The sequence below is a fragment of the Haliaeetus leucocephalus genome, unplaced genomic scaffold (genome assembly GCF_000737465.1).
Source record: "Haliaeetus leucocephalus isolate CR32 unplaced genomic scaffold, Haliaeetus_leucocephalus-4.0 Scaffold306, whole genome shotgun sequence".
Classification (NCBI taxonomy): Eukaryota; Metazoa; Chordata; class Aves; order Accipitriformes; family Accipitridae; genus Haliaeetus; species Haliaeetus leucocephalus.
In genome coordinates, this window is record NW_010972742.1 from 3,941,615 (window position 1) to 3,960,897 (window position 19,283).

General features: G+C 46.4%; 2 protein-coding genes across 6 annotated transcripts in view; one reads left to right on the top strand and one right to left on the bottom strand.

The window, feature by feature from the left end:
- Positions 1 to 2,760: 2,760 nt before the first annotated feature.
- On the bottom strand, positions 2,761 to 14,433 carry GFI1B (growth factor independent 1B transcription repressor). 2 transcript variants are annotated; one of them, XM_010570854.1, is made up of 7 exons: positions 14,191 to 14,433; positions 8,699 to 8,823; positions 7,018 to 7,164; positions 6,194 to 6,456; positions 5,784 to 5,921; positions 5,156 to 5,321; positions 2,761 to 4,689 (listed from the first exon to the last, which is right to left on the bottom strand). In XM_010570854.1, the coding sequence occupies exons 2-7, from the start codon at positions 8,811 to 8,813 to the stop codon at positions 4,511 to 4,513; spliced, it is 1,008 nt and encodes a 335-aa protein (XP_010569156.1). In that variant the 5' UTR covers positions 8,814 to 8,823; positions 14,191 to 14,433; the 3' UTR covers positions 2,761 to 4,510. The 2 variants fall into 2 exon arrangements, with proteins under 2 accessions (XP_010569156.1, XP_010569155.1); XM_010570853.1 differs by having other exon boundaries at positions 2,762 to 4,689; positions 8,699 to 8,827; positions 14,191 to 14,432.
- Positions 14,434 to 18,795: 4,362 nt separating this feature from the next.
- Positions 18,796 to 19,283, top strand: part of TSC1 (tuberous sclerosis 1) — a 28,823-nt gene continuing 28,335 nt past the window's right edge. For 2 of the 4 annotated variants that reach the window (XM_010570858.1, XM_010570855.1), the window contains exon 1: positions 19,015 to 19,094. The gene's annotated coding sequence lies outside the window, so the exon portion shown is untranslated. Of the gene's footprint in view, positions 18,899 to 19,014; positions 19,095 to 19,283 lie in introns of those variants that run through there. The other 2 variants (XM_010570857.1, XM_010570856.1) reach the window with 2 other exon arrangements.

Below are 19,283 nucleotides of genomic sequence, written 5' to 3' on the forward strand. Positions count from 1 at the left end.
AATTCTTCCCTGTCCTTCCTCTCAGTTCCTTTTAGGCCTTCCCTAACCATTGCCAACACCACGTGAAAACTTCAGGGTTCTGCCTTCTTTATGATTCCACTCCATGGAGGTTAATACAACCTGAAGATAAGCTCCAGCATAATGCCATGCTAGCTGGGAACACACCTCTGCTTCCTGCAGGTGTTCTGTGCCTCTGTCTTCATTAGGAAGAGAAAGATGCATCCTGTGTCCAAACTTAAATCCACCCTTGATCATGGTATTTCTGGGCTGCTGCTCTCAGCGCCTGAAGGCTGTCTGGAAGACACAGAGGCACCTCTCTCCTTCTGACAGATGCCCAGGGTTATTGCTTTGCATGTCCCTCATTTGCTAAACAAAACAGCCCAAAGACCAGGATTTTCTTTCCCTGGCAATAAAGGGAAGAAGGTGTGAAGAGGACTGGGGAAGTGCAGGATACAGGGCGGGCTCAGAGAGAGGCAAAAACAATCAGCTCTTTCTTCGGCCACAAAGATTAGTTGAGATTTTGCTTTTTGTTATCTGTTTCCTTGATTGACCGACGAGAATATTTTTTTGATGCAAGGGTAGATGGTGGGAAAGGGGTTGTTTCCAGAGTGGTCAGAACTGGGGAAGATTTGCATGGCTGGAGAGCGAGGCCAGGTGTGTTTGGAGTTGGTGACGGCCATGGCCTGATCCTGACAGGTGCTGAGCATCCTTGGGTAACCCTTGTGTGGATTCAGTAGCTGCAAGGATTAGGGAAGCCCTTTGCCTGCTCCATGCAGCGGGCCTGCCCGTGGCTGGTGCCGTGTTGGGAGTGGAAGGCTCTCCCCCAGCCCGGCGTGGTGAGGTTTGGGTAATGCCAGATCTGCTTCCTTCCTCGCTCCTTCACCTGCATTTCCAGAGCTTCAGGGGGTGCAGAAGAAAGCCCGGAGAACCATGCAGGGTGCTGCTGTTTGCTCCGGAGCAGAGCCAAGCTGGGTCCTTCCATCCTCTTCCTCGGGAAACGGCTCTCCCTGATCAGCGATTGCAGGGAACAAGGGGCTGTGGGGCTCTGCCTAGTTTTTCCTTTGGGTTGCTGACGTCCACGGTCCTAAGGAAGGATGGGGCTCAGGCAGTGTCACCCAGGGGTCTGAAAGTGGCACCTTGTTACTCTGGGGGAAGAAACTGTAGTGCCTTAGTGGCGAACTCTGTAAGTCAATTCCCTCTGCTCTTCCTCCCATCTCAGGTCACCTCCTGACTCTGGCTGTGCTGTCTCACAGGTGCCTTTGCCAGCTGGCCTCCATCCACAGCCTGTGTTTCTGGAGATACGCTCCCAGCGCCTGTGGGAGTGGGTCAGCCTGGCCCCCCCCCCCCCCGCCGCTTTGGCCACAGACATGTTTTCCTGAGCACGGCTCTGCAGCAGCACGCTGCCTAAGGCCATCCCAGAGTGTTTCTCTGTTTGCTGCCCATTCATCTAAAGCAGTCCTTGTGTCTCCTGGGGATGTGCTCTCCGGGCTCCTCACAAATATAAGTGTAAGGCTGACGCTGTCTTCTCCAGTGTAACTGCTCTTCAGTAATCTCTGGGCTCAGAAATCGCAAAAAATGGTGAAAGCAGCTGCCTGCCCTAGAGTCCTGGGGAAATAAAAGACAGGACTGGGGTGATCTGTGCTTTGTTAGGAGGGAGAAGCAGGCTGGAGAAGCACAGCCTTAGGACAGGAGACCCCAGCTGCCCGTTGAAGGTTATACCTCCTCTGTACCGTGGAAATCAGAGATAGGAATGGAAATCTAATGGATACAGTAGCCCTTGTTCAGCAGGCTCAGAAGAACCAGCTGTCTGATTTGTTTTTATGAGCGGTTTTACAAGCAGTCTTGCCACAATTGTGAACAGGGTGTGCCCACACCTCCCCCCCCCCCCCCGCCCCGAATGGCCAAAATTGGGGAGGTTCAGATGAGTCAGACACACCTGCTGTCCCCAGGACACAGACAGGGAAGTCTGTACTGGTGTGCCCCTGTGTTTTGGGGCTGGAGGGCATTCACTCCCGAGCAGTTCAGACGCTGACATGCTCTTTAAATAATTCTGTTTGCAGATTTGTGGAGTACAAGGGCAATAACAACAGAGTTTTGGCAGTGGTTTTAATGAGCTGAAATTACTTTACCTTGAGTAAGGCTTGTGCATGTGTGAGAGTGTTCACACGTGTGTGTGTGCATGCCTGGTGTCACGGGCAGGAGCTGGGGACCAGTTCCCTAAGCCCAGTTCCGTCACAGGTTATACACCTTCCCTGGGAGTCCCTGTCCTGACCAGGTTCTGGCATGACCCAGGAAAGGCCAACAGAGTTTTAATGGGGGCTTCGATAACACCATCTGCTGGGTACACAATCCCGTGTCATCTGATGTGGTTGTGGCAGCACAGCCCTCTTGCAATGGAGAGCTGACTTGCTGCCTGTCTGGAGCTCTGCACGAATCTGTTTCTGAAGATCAATGTCCCCTGATCCCAGGCTTTGAGCGTTGTTTGTGGCTGTTCTGTAGCCAACAGGCCCCTGCTCCCTGGATCTGACTTCTTTCATGTCTAAGTTTGGGAGCTTTGCTCCTGATGGGAGCCCTGTTCTGCATGTGAATTTCCATCTTTAGTTCCACAGTTGAACTGTATGGGCAATGTTGTACTCCTTCCCTTCTCCTTTGCCCCTCCATCCCCACTGCCTGAATCTCCAGAGCGAGGTCTTGAAATGGATGTTTTTAACATGAAATACACTGTGTTAGCCCAGTTACCAAGAGGGAACAGATTTATCAGATAAATCCCAGCAGGCCTGTACATGTTGTCACTGTCTGGTATAGTGCAATAAAAATATACATTAGAATAAGTATAAATACATATTTACAGTGTACAAGTAAAGCCAGGAGTACAGACTCTGTTTTGAGCTTCCAGAATGCATATTAATAACTAACAGCTTAGGCACAGCATAAAACAGGGGCAAGTACATTTTAGGTCTTAGAAAAATGGCTTTGGGTTACAGCAGTGTAACTGAGGGTAGGACAGACCTCTTCTCTCCTGGCAGTAAATGAATTTTCCACTTGGACTGTTTCTTCTTTGCCTGTGATGGCAGCCTTCTTTCATAAGCCTTTGGAGTGAAATGGCTAGTGCCACAGCCTGTTCTCCAGGCTACTTCCCACCAGTGTCATTGTCCAAGGCTGTGTGTTCAGGGATGTAGTTACAGAGTGGGCTGTGTGCTGCTACAATGCCCTGCTTAACTGAAAGCGCTTGTCTTTTTAACGCTATAATAATACTTTGTCCTTCCTGTTAAGAACTCAAGGGACTCTACAAACCTGAGTGAATGACTCCACATCACCAGGAGGGGTGGAGAAAAAAGCCCAGTGCAGTGACTTGCCAAAGGTTATATAGTGAGAACTTAGAGCTTGGAGGGAAACTGGCTCTTGTTCCAGTGCTTTGCTTCAACCCCTAGACCTGGAAGAAAGAGGAAATACCACTTCTCTGTATAATATTTGTAAGGTACTTGCATACTATGCCAATGTGTACAGGCTAGGTCACTTCCTCCTTTAAGAGTGGCTGGAAAGCAGAACTCTGGCCCTTGACATTGATATCCAAGGGCCATTCCTGACCATACAGTGACACAGGATTGCCCAGGACAGCTCTAAGTTGGAATGTCCAGCATGCAGTGAACTATTGTGGGACATACCAGTCTGGATTCCAAGAGCAACCAGTCTCTCTCGCATGGTACTGAGACATGGGGCTTGTTAGCTTATGCCTAGTGCTGTGACTTGGCTCTTCTTGGAGCTTGCTTGGTTGCCACTAACCCAGGGATCTCTGCAGCATGGTGCGTATGAGGAATGCATTTAGAGACCCCTGCTATCAGCTAGGGATAGGAGCTGTTTTTTCAGTATTTTCCTCCCACTCCAAGCTAAAAATACAACACAGTTAACTTGTCATTTGATCACAGTAAATGCTCCGCTGAAAGAAAATGACTTTAGGTGTCTGTTGCCAGAATTTATGACCTGGGCAAGCCTCTGCAGAAGCCCTGTCCAGGTTGAACACAGCTCACTGAATGCAATCTATTTGCATGCCCTAGCCTTATCTTCCTAACCATCAAAGCAGAACATGGTTACGGCACTAGCTTGGCACAGATTGTTGCTGCCGTTAGCCCAGGAGTTCCCACCTTGCTGCTGGTCAGTCTGATGAACTGGATTCTGCACACGGTGTAAATCCAGAGTAATGGTGATCTTGGAGGAATTTCTCTGGATTTGCACTTGAGCAGGTGATGTCAGATCTGGGCTGGTACCTGCTGTAATTGAAAAGTGAGAGCTCCCACAGATTTCTTTGTCACCTACTGGGATGTGCAAGGCTTTGAAGTGCTGGAACACCAAAGCCAGTAACATGACTTTGCCAGTCCCCAGGGGAACATAGGATGCTATATGAGCTTTATGAGGTGGGCAGCCGCACGCTGGATGGAGATGCCGGGGAGACTCTTCTTCCCTGGAGCATGCACTGGCAGTGGGAGCTCCAGAAAAGACCTGGAGCCGTCCCTCACTTGAGACTGTGTTGGGTCTCTCGGTGCCTCCGTAGATCCACTTTGCGCTGGAAGCCCTTGGCACAGAGCTCACAGCTGAAGGGCTTGAAGCCTGTGTGCTTGCGGCTGTGAGTGATGAGGTTGGAGCTCTGGCTGAAGGCTTTGCCACATACCTGGCACTTGTGGGGCTTCTCCCCTGCAGGGCAGAGAAAATGGTAAGAAACACTTTAACAGATGAGAGAAGGGAGGTAGAAATGCCCTTTAGTAGACTCAGACCTCACTGGCTATGCTTAGGCATCAGGGTGCTGCCAGCCCAGCTGTCCTGCCAATGTGTCTGCACTCTGGTTCAGCACCAGAGGGTGAAAAGAACCAGAGGCAGTCCTGTCCAGCTGTGCGACCCATGCCCTGTCTGCATCCAGGGCTGGGTACAACCATGACATGCACTGAAGGCTGGTCAATAACCACCTCCTGGTCACACTGAGGACATGCATCTCAGTGATGCTTAGACCTTCTGCTGTCTTACTGCACAGAGAAGAATGACTTTCCAGTGCGTCTGGACACTTATCCCTGGTCCAGTATCTCTTTGTCTGGGGACTATATATGTGTATTAACATGATGGACTCTAATTTGCATTTTCTTATTGAGAATACATTGTTTCTCACCTGTGTGGATATAAGTGTGTTTCTTCATATCTGACTTCTGGTGGAAGCGCTTGCCACAGTATTGGCAGGGATAGGGCCGTGTGTCTGAATGGATCAGGAGATGAGTGGAGAGGGTGGAGGAACGTTTGAATGTCTTCCCACACATCTTGCACTCAAAACTTCTTTCCTGTTAGGGAAAGAAAATCATGGGATGTATGTGGCTGCAAGACATGTGACAGAGCTTGAAGAGTGCTAAGACTGTTAAGAATAGTAGATTTGATAAGCAAATCTCAGCTCGTGGACTGACATGCTAGGTGCAGCACAAAGAGAATGTGGGGAGGGTTGCTTATGGAAATGGATTACATCTTGTGATCCAAACTCCTGCACCCTTTAGGAGGAGGCGAGGCACAGAAGAACCAGCAGCGATGATCCTCCCCTCCCATCCAAGGAATTCTCAAGGGCAGTCTGAGATTTGTGAGACCAAGATCTATGGTCTTCAGAGCTCCTATCATTGTCATTGGGTGCTACAGGAAAGCCATCACATTTGTAACCTAGGAAATGTCGCTTCCTTTATAACAGAGTAAGTAACAGCTAAGGTCCAACACTCATAAGCTCTGGAGAGCTGGTTCTCTGGAAACATGCTACCCACCTGGGAGTGAATATTGGTGTGCTGCTCCAGGCTTACAGCGTGTCCAAAGGTTTTGCCGCATACTTCACAAGCAAAAGGTCGGGTCCCACTGTGAGACCTTCGGACATGGACCTCCAGTCCATGGGGAGTGGAGAATACCTGCAAAACAAAATGCCAGTGATTTTTTTGGCATGAGGCAGCTGTGTCTCCATCTCTGTTTTCAATTCCTTCTCTTTCTTTGATTCTTCCCTCTCATGGGCCATGTGAACTGCATCACTCCTAGCACCCTTGTCCCCTAGTCAGGAGAAAAAGTAGGTACCCGTTTTGAGCTGCATGCATTGCACTTTGGTGTAACCCAGTGAAATGCTGATGTATGCAATGAAAATCACTCCAGCCCCTCCCCATCCCTGAGGCTCTCCTCTGTGGCACACCTTGTTGCACTTCACACAGTGGTAGGTCTCCATGTCCGAGGAGTAATGCATGCTGTAATCCAGAGGGGGCTCGGTGCTTGGCAGGAGGTGGCTTCCGTACAGGCTAACTGGGTGCTCTAAGAGGGCTGACTGCATGGTGGAAGACATCTGTCGGTAGCTGTATGGCAAATGGAAAGCATCCCAAGAAAAGCCGGTTTTGTAGAAGGTAGGGGTGCTTGTCGTGTTACTGCAGTCTTTGATCTGCAGACCTGGGATGGCCATCTCTGAGTTTGCAAAGGAGAGGGAGAAATGAGTGTCATGCCATTGCCTGCAGCTGGGCACCAGTAAAAAAGTTCCCCAGGTACCACTCCCCCATTTAATGTCTTGCCTGACCTTGGGAGTTGCAGTTGGTAACTCCTCCTTCTTTGATTCAAATCCTGATCCCCATACAAAGTTCCTATTACAACTTTGATTTCAAACTGAGGAAATTTTATGGGAGAGGGGATGCTAAGGGAATATTACCCCCCCTACTAGCCCTGCTTCATGTAGTGTTTGAACAAGTATCATGTGGACACCTGCCTTGACCCATATAGCACAGAGCTCCATTAGTCCTTGAAATTTGGAGGCTCACTCATTGGGAATCATAGCATCATCCTTCAGAGAGATGCTGATCTAGACCAGAATCATAAAGGGAAATACAAAATGCTCTTGATGAGCTCTGCCTGGGACAAGTTTGACTGTTGATGTCAAAATAAGAGCTGCTGTTTACTGAAAATCTGGACCTGCTTGTCCATAAGCCAGCCCAGCCCTGACCTCTTTTGCAATTGTGGTCTTGGGTAGCAGACCTTGAGCTGAAGGGCCTGGCAGCATCCTGCTCAGGTACTGGACAGGGACACTTTCTTCCTTCAGTTCAGGTGGGTCCTTTTCTTGTTTTGGAACCACGCATTCTAGGTCCTGTTTCTTGGTATCTTCCGGTGTCTTGTTTCCTATGGCTGTAATCACACAGTAGTGTCACAGTTAGTTTATTCTAGCTGTTAAGAGTCTATTAAGGTGAGTTTTGTATTTATGTATGAACTCATGCTTGGCTACATGAGCCCATGCTCAATTCCCTGAATAAGTGCAGAGTGGTGCAATCAGCACGGCAATCAAGGTCTGCCCATTGCTGACAAAGGGAAATTCCAAGCAGGATGAGGTAGGCAAGGTAAAGGGGGGTGGGAAGAAATGATAGGACACTTGATACCCTATATAGTTAGAGAAAATTAACCCTAGAAGCCACATGTCTGTAAGAATCATTTCCCCATTTAAAATAATTTTTGTTTGTGTGAGTAACTAACAATCACTAACTTATTAACCTCCCCACCCCTCTCCTAAGAAAGTTCAGTATTGTTAACCTGAATTTATGGACAGCCACGTAGGGAAGCAGAGAGGGGAGGTAACTGTTTACACAGTTGCAAAGGTGACCACAGACCCTTGTCTCCTCCTGCCCACACTCCCGTTTCTCCATGCTTGTCCCAGCCCTTAAAGAGACCAGCCAGCACTTGTTAGAAGTGGACTTTATAGTAAGAATCTAAAATGGACAGAGGTCCAGTACATGTGCCTCCTTTCTGCTGGAGATGGGACTGGGCTGCTGAAGGACAATATTCACCTGTCGTCCAAACCCTCTTGTGTGCCAGAGAAACACAACAAATGGCCAAAGGATGGTGGCAGGAATTGAAATTAAAATGTCACCTCCTTTCTTTTTTATCAAACTTATCATAGGGCTGGACTCTAATTTGATAGCCAGGGCTAGAACAAAGGATAAGTTGATCCTAGATTTGAATAAAGAAAATTTGAATGGTGCCTGAAAGAAGATAATTGACCTGGCCCTACCACTGCATGGATGGCTGTGGGAGAGCATGAACAGGAGCAGAGGGAGGACAGCAGGCGGAGGCAGAAGCAGTGTTGGTTGGTGTTAATATAGTATATAGCAGCTGGCCCTTCACCTGTAAGTGTGTAGGACTCCTTTCACAGTCACTGTTAGGGTATCACTAGTATTTTCTCACTCTAGCTGTAACTTTCCTTGCAAATCATCAGGAGGAGGTGGTAACACACTGAGGTAGAGAACATGTAGGTCCAGAGAGAATGTGGGCAGTGAACATAGCAAGCTGGAGATCGAGGTGGCAGAGTTGTGAGTTTGTAGAAGACTGACAACCAAGTGCAAGCTCTTTTCCCAGTTGTTAGTTGCCTGAAGTTAGCCATCTTTCCCAAATGTGACCAACTCCACACAGCAATCTTATATCTCAAACATCCCCAGCAACCCAGCAGGAAACAAAGGGAGGATCTAAATTTGATTTCAGTGGGACAGTGTGGATTTGGCCTAGAGAAAGAGGGCACACTGTATGGGATCAGCTTGTCCTTAGATTGACATCCCTGTGTGGAAGCCCTTAGTTGCTCTTTAGCTCACTCATCCTACTCCCTTAGCTTGCCCACTCAATTATTAATTTGCCTTAGTGTATTCTTAGAAGCCCAGTGGATGGATTAACTCACCAGTGAAGGGAGAGGTTATTGGATCCCACATGAGTATAGGCAGGTCATCTTCCACAAAGCGGTGCTGATGATAGGTATGAGCCTTTTTGCTCTTCACCAAAAAAGAACGTGGCATTTTCCATTCACTGCCTGGGCAGAAACACAGAAAAACAGCAGGTAAATCTCTGTGGTTTGGGGGGGTAATTTCTCATTTGTTTCCCCAGCACATCAGCCCTGTACACAGCAGTGATGAGAATTAAAACTCTTCTACGAGGGAGACAGAGACTTCATCTCAAAGGTCCCTCCACCCAACTGAAGAGCAGGGAGTGGTTGTGTGGGTTTAGGCGCCTGATGGATCTCAACTCTGGGGAAAACACATAGCTGTGGAGGGGGCTAAGCAGAAAAACTTACTGCGAGATAGTCTCTGCCACTGAACATAGAGATGGGACGGCAGATTGAAGATGGGATTGCAGGTTACAGTATACTCCACACACTTCACAACCTACTCCTAGGTTGAGGCAAAGAACTACTGCTATCTTTATATTGTAGGTGGAAAAACAGAGGCATGCTTAAATTGGGTGCTGTGTTACAGACCAAAACTGGGCCTGTGGCAAAGGTACATTAGCCAGGAGCTCTCTCTTGTAGCTCTTTGCTCTGGCTACAGGACACAGTGCATCTCTGACCTTAATCTCCCTGAGAGGACACAGTGGGGACCATGGGTTGGAGATCACCCCTTTGAGAAAGGGTCTTAGTGTTTATATCGCACCTAGAAGAGCGCAGTCCCAAGCCATGATATGGGCTCCTCTGTGAAATTGCTCTACAAATAATAATTATAGAAACAACATCAATAGGAGAGACACAGTGGAAAATCCCCGCAGCCATGATGTGTGGTGGGTTTCCTTCTTGTTGGCTGTAGCTTGAGTATTTTGTGTTCTGGCTGACAAACAACAGTCAAGCAGATGCAGAGCAGAAGTGCTGGGTGAGAGAGGTTACCTTTTGGATCTGACTCAAATATCATAGACCGTTGAAATGACGGGTTAGGAACAAACATAAAATGCTGAAATTTAATCATACAAAATTCTCTTGCAATGCATCTGTTATCTTTACTACCCAGAACCCAGCCCGCCCTGTGCCCTCTCCCCATGGCTACTAACTGTTCTCATGTAGGCAGTATGACAACACGTTCAATGCTCTGTATGGCAATATCAGCTGGTGCCTTATTTGCATACGTATTTGCATTTTCCCTTGGAATTGTTCAGGATAGTAACAGTAAAAGCAAATCTTGCTATATTTCATATGTAAAGTCAGCAGTAAGTCCTGGCTTTCTGTTGACGGGAAAGTGCAGTATTTAAGTTTTGTTTTTTCCTGACAGCAGTTGAAGTGTAGCCTACTTATTTACTAAAAAAACCCCAACCAAACCAAAGTTTGCTCCTGTTAAGTAGGAATGACCTGAAGCATCTGTGTAAGTCAGGACAGAGCAGTGTGGGCTCCTGGAATCCCAAACAGCCAGGGATGGAAAAGGTCTGCTCCCTAGGGTGCAGAAGTGCCCGTACTATCCCTACATGCTAAATATAATTACATAGCCCGGTGGTGTTTTGTTTAAACGTCCGAGGGCCACATTTACAGTGGTGCCTACGGCTGCAGGTATGTGTACGGTGGAATTCACACAGCGAGGTCTGCTGTGGACAGGTGGATTGCCAAGCCCACTGTTGTCGGTGAGAGTCAGGTGCTCACCAGCCCAGCTGCCTTTGGAAATGCAGTTGTAGCTGTCTATTTAAATCCGGTCCAGGATTCCCACTATTTCTTCTATGACTTCAGGGATAACTCTTGGTGTCTCTAGCCATTTTTTCTTCTGAAATGACTCACCTGTTTTTCTTTGCCTGTTTCCAGGAAATTTGCATATAACTTGAGATGAATAAGAGAAAACAGAGGCCAAGACTAGATTTGTTAATTTAATTTTAGAAAGAGGACAAAACAGCACTGAGAATGAACCATAAGTACACACTTGAGGGAAGGGGCACTGAAGTATGTTGCTGTACTTGCTGTCCTGTAACTCTCTAAGAGGTTCCTTCTAAGTATAGTGAAGTGTATCTCTGCCTGGCGAAGGGCTGTGGGCACAGGAATACCTCCAGCTTGGTACAAACACGGGAGTGTTCTGCAGTGGTTATAACCCTTTTAGTAGTGTGTTCTGCTTAGCCTGTGCACCTTGCATCCTAGCAGAAATGCTTAGTTCAGAGGGTCTCACTGCTCTTGGTCAGTCCCAGATGGGGTGTATGTGCATGGAGCTGCACTCTGCAATACAGATGTGCCCCAAGTTAAAAGTCCTGCCACAAACCCTCGATACATGGAATTTCCACTCATGTCAAAGGGATTTTCCCATGTGGTGGGGCAGGACTGTGTCCACAATGGAACGTATTCATACCAGCAAGCTTTAGACACCGGATTTCTCTGCCTGAATTAACTGGTTAATTTCCCTGGGCTTCCTACACAGTGGAGGAAGAGGCTCCAGCAGTGGGTAACTCTGAATGTAGGATGAGAGCCTGCACCCAGCAGTGCCAGCTGGAAGGGTCACCCTCCCTGCCCACTGGCTTGAGGACTCCATGGCATTAGCTGGACAGCTTAGCCAGGTAAATTAGAGGTTGGAGATGGGTGGCATAAGCAATCTTGCAGTGTTTTATGGTAGTACCTGTACACTAAGTACACAAAGGCACTAAGTACAGCCCCTCTTTTCTGACGGTGGTCGAAAGTAGGTGCATGTGAATTGAGAGGATTTTTCTGGATGTGTTTGCCCCAGCATATGTAAAAGTCAAATTTGGTCTAGTATCTTGACTGCTGATAAGGGCCTCTACTGAGCACAACAATCTTTAATGTACTACTGAACGTTACAAAAGGAAGTTACCTTCCCCCACCCCATTTTACAGAGAAAACAGGAACTGGGAGCCCAAAGCATAGTTAATTAACAACTGCATTGGACCATCTTTGTGATTCACACAACCGGGTTAGAGGAAAGCTAGAAGCACAGATTGTGAGAGAAAAAATACTATCTCTCCTCAAAACTCAAGATTATCAGTAGCAAGTGATCAGCTGCTACTAATGGCTAACTATATTTCACAGGGAAAGTAGTGCTATGGACAACAGACCCCGCTACATCTTAAAGTCCTTGAAGCTTCTGACAGAATTTAGCTTCAACCTTTTGCTAAAAATTAAACTTTATTTTTATGGAGTCTGTTCTTGCCAGCCCCTGTGGCAGCAGTTTCTACCTTAACTGGCAAGTGCACAAGGGAGTTCATTGCTTGGGCAGGAGTGCCTACCCAAAATGGAAGTGTCGTGGCATTTTTTGGATCCAATAAGGGATATAAAATCAGTAGCCAGCTAGAATTGACATTCGTCTTTGTTTGCCATTCAAGTAGCTGTACAATAATGTTGTAGTAATTTGCTCTGAGGAAAAGACAGCCAAACGGACCCAATGGAAAAAAAACCTGCTTCACTATTTTTGGGTACCTAACTTGAAGCACCTTAGAAGGGCTTCTTTTACCAGTTATAAATTCCCCAGTCAGATCTGAAAGTGGACCCAGCATTTGCATGTTCCCCTCCTATGTTCAAACTCAAAGTTCCTTCATCTTCAGTGACGCTCTCTAGTGACTTTGCAGAGTATCATATGTAAAACTGTAAAGTAATATTGGAACACTGGAGATTGTGCAAGAACCAAATTAAAAGGGTTGGGGTTTTTTAGGGGGTGGTTTCTGACTTCAGGATCCTAATTTTACTTGATCCTGTGTTCCTTGTGAAGCCCTAACTCCCACTTCACTGCATGGCAGCTTGCAGTACCCAAAAATACAGGATTGGGCCCTTCGATATAATTTAGAAGAAATTCATATTCTCACTGAATTAGATTACGGAGCTGTCCCCTCTGGTTCCTTCAGTGAAATGATTCATAACATGAAACACCGTATTTGGGAACAGGTGTTTGCAAGATTGTGCCACACTGAATCAGGAACCCAATTTGCAGCGTAAGTTCCATTCTACAGCTTTCATTTTTCTCTAAATTCAAGTAATCCTGTTTTTGAATTTACAAGGGTAATTGTAGAGATTAAACCCTTTTTCCCACTACACTCAGCAGAAATACTTAATTTTAACTTGCAATTGATATATGTCTTCATATAAGTTGATGAGTGTACAAAGTTTTAGGGTAAAAGAGGCTTATTTCCTTCCCATTGCTTAATTTATATTTAAATCTTAATATTGCTTTTTTCTGTTCTTTCTGGCAAAGGTGAAGCTTCCAAAAATAAAGAATAGTTTGTCTTTCGGAAGGCTACATTTTGAGGAAAAAAAGCACAAAACTGGCCACAATCTGTGTCTGGAATTTTTAAGAGCTCAAATAAAATAAGAGGTTTTATGGACTCCTGACTCTTTAAATATAAAGTCATATTAAAAAAGAATTTCACTTTATAACAAAATTAATCATGTCTTCACTAATCCACCCTTGCAAAAATGAAGGTACTTGGGGCAAGTAATTTGAATGTGGCTTTTTTAGTGGAAAAATGAGCAGAACATTTTTAATTGCTGTGGTTAGACTGGGCAAATGGACATTATGGCAGGGGTAGCAAATTGTGGTGGTAATTTTGTCTGAGAAGTGGAACGGAAATGCTTGTACATCTGTCGTATCTAGAAAAAACATTTAGAATACAATTGCAGCATTTCTTCTTTAGAAACTTCTTTTAGCTCCTAGTGATGTTGGGAACGCCACTGGCTTTAGCAAACTTTACCTTAGGCTTCCATGGATAAATAGACTTATATAGTGCAATCTAACAAATTCTATATCCCCTTAATATATAGATGCACTTACTGTGCGAACTTGCAAATCATTTGCTTTCCTGCTTAATGTATTGAATCAATCTGCTGGTATATGAGGAGTGTCTATAAATAGCTAATTCCATATGCTAAAAATCGTTACACTAATCAGCTTATACTTAGAAAGGATGGAAAAATAATAAAATAAAAGATACATTTGAAGCAAAAATCCTAAACAGGAGAGACTGAATTCTCATGTAGCAAAACTGGCACAGATTAATTGATGTCAGCAGAGGTGTGCTGCTGTTTGAATTTAAAGGTTTGGCCTTGTAAAAGAGCAATTAAAAGGAAAAATATAGCATGCCCTCTCCTCAATGCTTAAGTACAAAAGTCTACATCTAGAAACTACTCCTTCTGCATGGAGCTTGCTGGGATGCAGGTATCTGAGACCATTGTCACATCTTTTATATTTTGTTCTACTATTACCATTTTCACATGTGAGAGTGAAGTAAGTATATGGTATATAATTTTAAAAGGTTTGACTCATTTGAATTAAGTGAACCATTATCATAAAGGAATCCTCAGGACAACTGACTTACACAGTGGAATATGTTACATATTTGCAAACACAAGCAAAGAAGAAGAAAAAGCTTAGAAAAACATATCAGAGAAATGAGAAAAAACAATGAAGTTAAAAGTGTTTAAAAGAATAAATCAATCACCTGTTTGGGGGACTTTGCTTTACTGGCTTCGCCTTGAAATCTCCCCGGACAAGCAAGACGTCGTCTTCTCTCTGGACTCCTCTTCCACTTTTTCACTTAGTCGCAGTCTGCTGAAATAGATACTTCTCCTTTTCTCTCTTTCTGGTTTTTTTTTGCCCCTGTTCCCTCCCTGATTTTTCAATCAGATTATTTGTGTCAAAATCTGGCGGTGAAGAAACAGCCAATAGAGAAGCAGAGCCCAGAAAGTATTTGCTTATCAAAACTTTCCAGGACTTTGAAAACTTGAAGAGAATTCGTGATGCCCAGCTCGAAACCCTAGGGGCAGCACCCTTCACTTTCTGGGGCAGCTTTGCCTTCTGCAGGAATACTCCTCTGTCATGTTGACAAAGAGCATGACACAGTGAAATAAGGTACCCAGCAGACATTTGTTATTTTGTCTTTTCTTTAAAAAAAAAAAGCTCTTAAGAAACCTGTATTTTTACACACACTCATCCACGCATCATATCTTTCACAAACAGACACACCATCTGTCTCACATACACACACTCACATACTTCAGTCTCATAAACAAAACCATCTAGCACATATGCACAAAATTATTTTATTCCAGAATGGATCTTTTATCTCTCCAATTTCCAAGGAAAAAGGAATAAATACTTGCACAGTAATAACTGAAAAAGATGTGTGTTAATCAGCCTTCATTTTCCTAGGCATATGTGTGTGCAATCCATACATATTTTAGGCATTGCTCTATCTATATACAGCTGTATATAGGATATAAATATAGATTTAAGAAAGCTCATTAAGCAAGCTCATTAACAAGCATCTTTGCAAAAAGCTCTTGAAGAGCAATAATAAGAATTTGCACTTCTATCACTTGCTTTCAAAAAAGGTTTGAAAATGCATTTGCAAATGTGAAATAATTGACTGCTAAACCCCCCTGTAATGGCAGGGTGGAAGGAGGGAGAAAGCAGCAGAGGCCAAGTGACTTTTCTCAGATCACCTTGTTGTTCTCTAGCAGAGGTGGGAACAGGAGCTGGAGAGCAGTGATTTTCTTTTCAGAATCCTTGGGCACAACTCTTATTTGGGAACAAACAAGGAGAACTGATGTCCCCAAATGCTTGGAGCGTGGCGGGAAGTAATTCCTTGATTTCATCTATTCTCTGATTATCACAATCTTCCTGACTGTGCAAGTGCATAGTGGCATGAGCTGTATGTGTCCTCGGTTATCCCCTCCTGCACTTACAGCATGCTCCATGCATGGCTGGAACTGGGACAGCAAAGATACTTTCCAAAAAGTTTGTAATTTAAGACATATATAAGCATACATGCAGCTATTGAGTGCCGAGTACTGAGACATTGCCATCAGAGAAATGCCTTTATAGCATGGAGTTTTTCTGCTCCCCGTGAACTTTCAAACGCATTTCACTGTCTTCTACAGCCAGTTGCATTAAACCAGGACTCAGTTGGGTCCCTTTTCCTACGGCAGCTCAGGGTAGTGAAAGCACCGGGAAGCAATAACCTTTTTTCTGCCCTCCAACAGGGTCAGCGGTAGGCTGGTGTTTCCTTGATGGAGCAGATGTGGTCCAGAGACACTTCAGATTCATAGCAGAGGTATTTTGCATCCCACCGTGGCAGGCGGTGGTGGCAGGCGTGCTGGCCTTAGCGCTCTCTGCCGGGACAGCCACAAGTCACAGCTCTTGTCATCGCACCCTGTCATTGCCCCATAGCACCGGACAGGCTGTGCAATGGGTTTTGATGCAACTTGGAGATAGGAGTGTAGGTTTCACCCACATTGAGAAAGATTCAGATTTTCATCTTAACCCATCTGTCATTTACTGAACATAATTAATTCTTGTTGTTTATAGAAGCAAACAATCCCTTTTCCCTCTCCCTCCTCCCCTCCTTATTTATCTAGCTGGGTTTTGCATGAAAGAAACGTTCCCAAGGCATTGTGCTAGGAAGCTGCTTTGCATCCTCTTAAACACAGGCATTTGAAGGATTACATTTCTCACTACAAAAACAAGCATTGTAACAGAAAACCAAAATGTACATTGCAGCTTCAGGGTTTCATATGAAGACAGTTACAGGAATTAAACAAAACAGGAAAATGACAAGCTGCTGAAAGGACTGAGATGTTATTTTATGAAACATTGGAGCTGGCTTCTGCCAGCACCCCTGAGCACAGACTTCCCGTTGACATAAAGTGCAAATGGCTGCAGAATGTGGCTCTTAAACTAGAGACAGTAAAAGCAAGTCAGCCACACAAAAAAACCTACAGAAAACTAGTTGTGCAAAAAAAATCTAATAGCATCTTCAGTAAAACCTCAACGGCTAGCTGATTTCAGAGGTGCTCCAAAGAGTACTGGGTACAGTTCTTTGGAGAAGGAGGATGACTACATCTCCCAGAGTCAGTAACCTATGTGTAAAGCAGCTGCAAATAAAACATCTGTATCAGCTGTTCTGCTTCCCCAAGTAGCCATCATCTCGCAAAGCCCAGATATAATTGCATACAAACCGATCCCTGAGATAATGGGCACAGATACTCTCTTTTATGACTATTATCGCTACACTAGAATGCCTGAAGAGAGATGGGGAGACTGCTGTGTCTGGTTCAGTTCTTGCCTGCCCCTTCACCCTTTATTTTACTTCAAGAGTTCCTATGGAGCAAATACTTGCAGGATGGGAGCGCAGTCAGCTATCGCCTTGGCTTGTGTTCTTACTCTTCCCTGGATTTCTGTTTATGGCTCCTGTTAAACTTGTGACCTCTCCTCTCCATTGAAATCGCCATCAAAAGGCGATTTATAGAAGCTGAATTAAAAAAAACAGAGTGCCAGAGATGCATTTGGGGCTAGAAGGACCTTTGAGCTGACCCCGTGTGGTCATTCTTATTTTATGTTCTTCCTGTTGATATAATTTTCCCTGTTCTCTCTTCTTGTTTCAGGGCCAGCAGAGAACAGAGAGCTGCAACGGGCTTATCTGGGCTCACATAGGCTTTTGCTGGCCCTGACCCACACGGGCTATGGTGGATGCACAGCGAGTTCTGCTTGTGCCCGAGGACAGTTTTGTTTTGTGCATTGCCATGAGTTCTTACTACAGCGTATGCTCCAGTGCATCCTAAGTAAATAATTAAATGTATAACTCAGTAATAATAAACAGGTTAATTATAGCACATAATGTCCATTCTAATGCAGTTGTCTTCCCTTTCAAATCTAGCAGCAAACCCCTCCTGTAGCATCCATGTTTTCTTTGCCAGCTTGAATGTTACGGCAATTACACAGTAAAATAACACGACTAATTGCTTCCAGCTCTTTTCTGAAGCTCATCCTAATTTCCACTCTTTTCTGTGGCAGATTAAATAAACATGTCTTCTGCACAGCAGGAAAAAATACCATCACTCAGTCCAGACTGTAATAAATATTAATTGCCAGGCACAAGGCAGGACTAGATTAAAAACATGCTGGCTCCAAGCAACTCTATCTCCTCCAGAAGCAGGATGACCTATCGCAGGTGCAGCGTGAAGTAACTATCACAGCCCTGCAGGGATGAGAGCTGTCAAACACCACAACTAATGCCTCAGAAGTTAAAAATCAACCGATACTTCTCAGATGGGGTTCTAATCTGTTTTTATTTTTTTACACCTAGTTTCTACCTTGCAAACTTAGCGTCTCTGATTCCTACTAGCATCTGAGGACAATTCACGTTGATTGAAGAGTTAGATCAGCAACTTGCCAAGGACCCTCGCTCGGTGCATCCCCACTGAACTGCCCCCTCTTAGAGAATGAGACCCCACCGGTCTGGGGATTGAAACGTTGAGTTGAAAACCTCTTGGTGTGGCATACAAAACTGAAGGCTGGAGAACCTGCCCTGAGGTAATTTCCATTCTTCTTTCCTGAACTCTAGAGTCTCCACAAGGAAAAATAAACCTTATCTAGAAGGAAGGATGAAATGTTTTATGTCATATAGTTGCTGCATTTCAGCAAAAAAAGAAAATAATCCTTGTCCACGGTTTGCATGAAGTGTTATGGGGTCCAAAATGGGAAGAAAAAAATGAGCTTTGCATATTCATCAAGCAGAAAGCAATCCAGTTTTGGGTGCCTGCCCTGGAGTTTCCTTCCAGGACTTCTGCAGTACGGACCAGACCGCTGTCCCGTTAACGTCACTCCACACACACGAGAAGCACTTTTGAGACCTTTTTATTCCCTTTCGGCACATTCGGGCACTTAAAAAACCTTTTCAGGCCGGAATCCGGCACCAGGTTCCCGGCTGCCCCCGCACGGCAGCCTCAACCGGCCTGTCCCGAGCTCAGCCGAGGCCCGCGGCCACCCGGGGTCCCGACCCACACCCCCGAGGAGCCGCGGGCGGAGTGGCAAACAGGGAACACGGAGGACCCTTAGCCGCCGGGCAGGCCAAGCCCCAAAGCCGGGCCGCCGTCCCCCGGGCCGGCCGCCACCGTCGCCTCAGGCCGGGCCTTGTTTACCGGCCGCCGCCCGCTCCCGCCCCGCCCCGCCCCCCGCGGCGTTCCCGGCGCCGGGGGCTCCTCGCGGCACCGCCCCCAGAATCACGCGACCTTCTCACAGCCGCATCGCTCCCGCGCCGAAGATACCTCCGCCGCGGGAGAACGGGTGGGCGCGGCGGCCGTCACCTTACCCCGACTTCGCCTCTCAAGGGGAGAAAGGCCCTTGAGGGGGAAGAGAGGAGCGGGGCGGTGAGGGACCGGCGCGGCGTCGGGCGAGGGGGGGAAGTGAGGAGGGGAGGTGGGACTAGTTTTGTGTGGCGGAGGGATTCGAGGGGAGAAGCGGCCTGTGAATGGGAGGGGGAGGGGGAGGCAGGGCCAAGATGGCGGCGCCCTGTGGGTTAGAGGAGCCCTGAGTGGTAAACAGCTGAGGGGAGGAGAAGGAGAGGTGAGTGCGCTGGGCCTCCTCCTTCCTCCCCCAGCGGGGCGAGAGCGGAGGCAGACGGGGCGGACGGAGAGAAGGAGGCAGAGAAAAGAGTCGAGGGGGGAGGCAGGGAGAAAGGGCTCGGGGAGGAGGCGGCGGGAGAAAGAGAAGGGGCTGGGGGGATGGGGAAGGCGAGGGTAAAGTCTGGCGGGG

Bases quoted from the DNA above. Each gene is read 5' to 3' on its own strand.
- GFI1B (XM_010570854.1), bottom strand. From the start codon at position 8,813: ATGCCACGTTCTTTTTTGGTGAAGAGCAAAAAGGCTCATACCTATCAT. The intron at 7,165-8,698 runs GTGAGTTAATCC...GTGTGATTACAG, and splicing joins AATAACCTCTCCCTTCACTG to CCATAGGAAACAAGACACCG. The intron at 5,922-6,193 runs GTGTGCCACAGA...TTTGTTTTGCAG, and splicing joins ACTGTGTGAAGTGCAACAAG to GTATTCTCCACTCCCCATGG.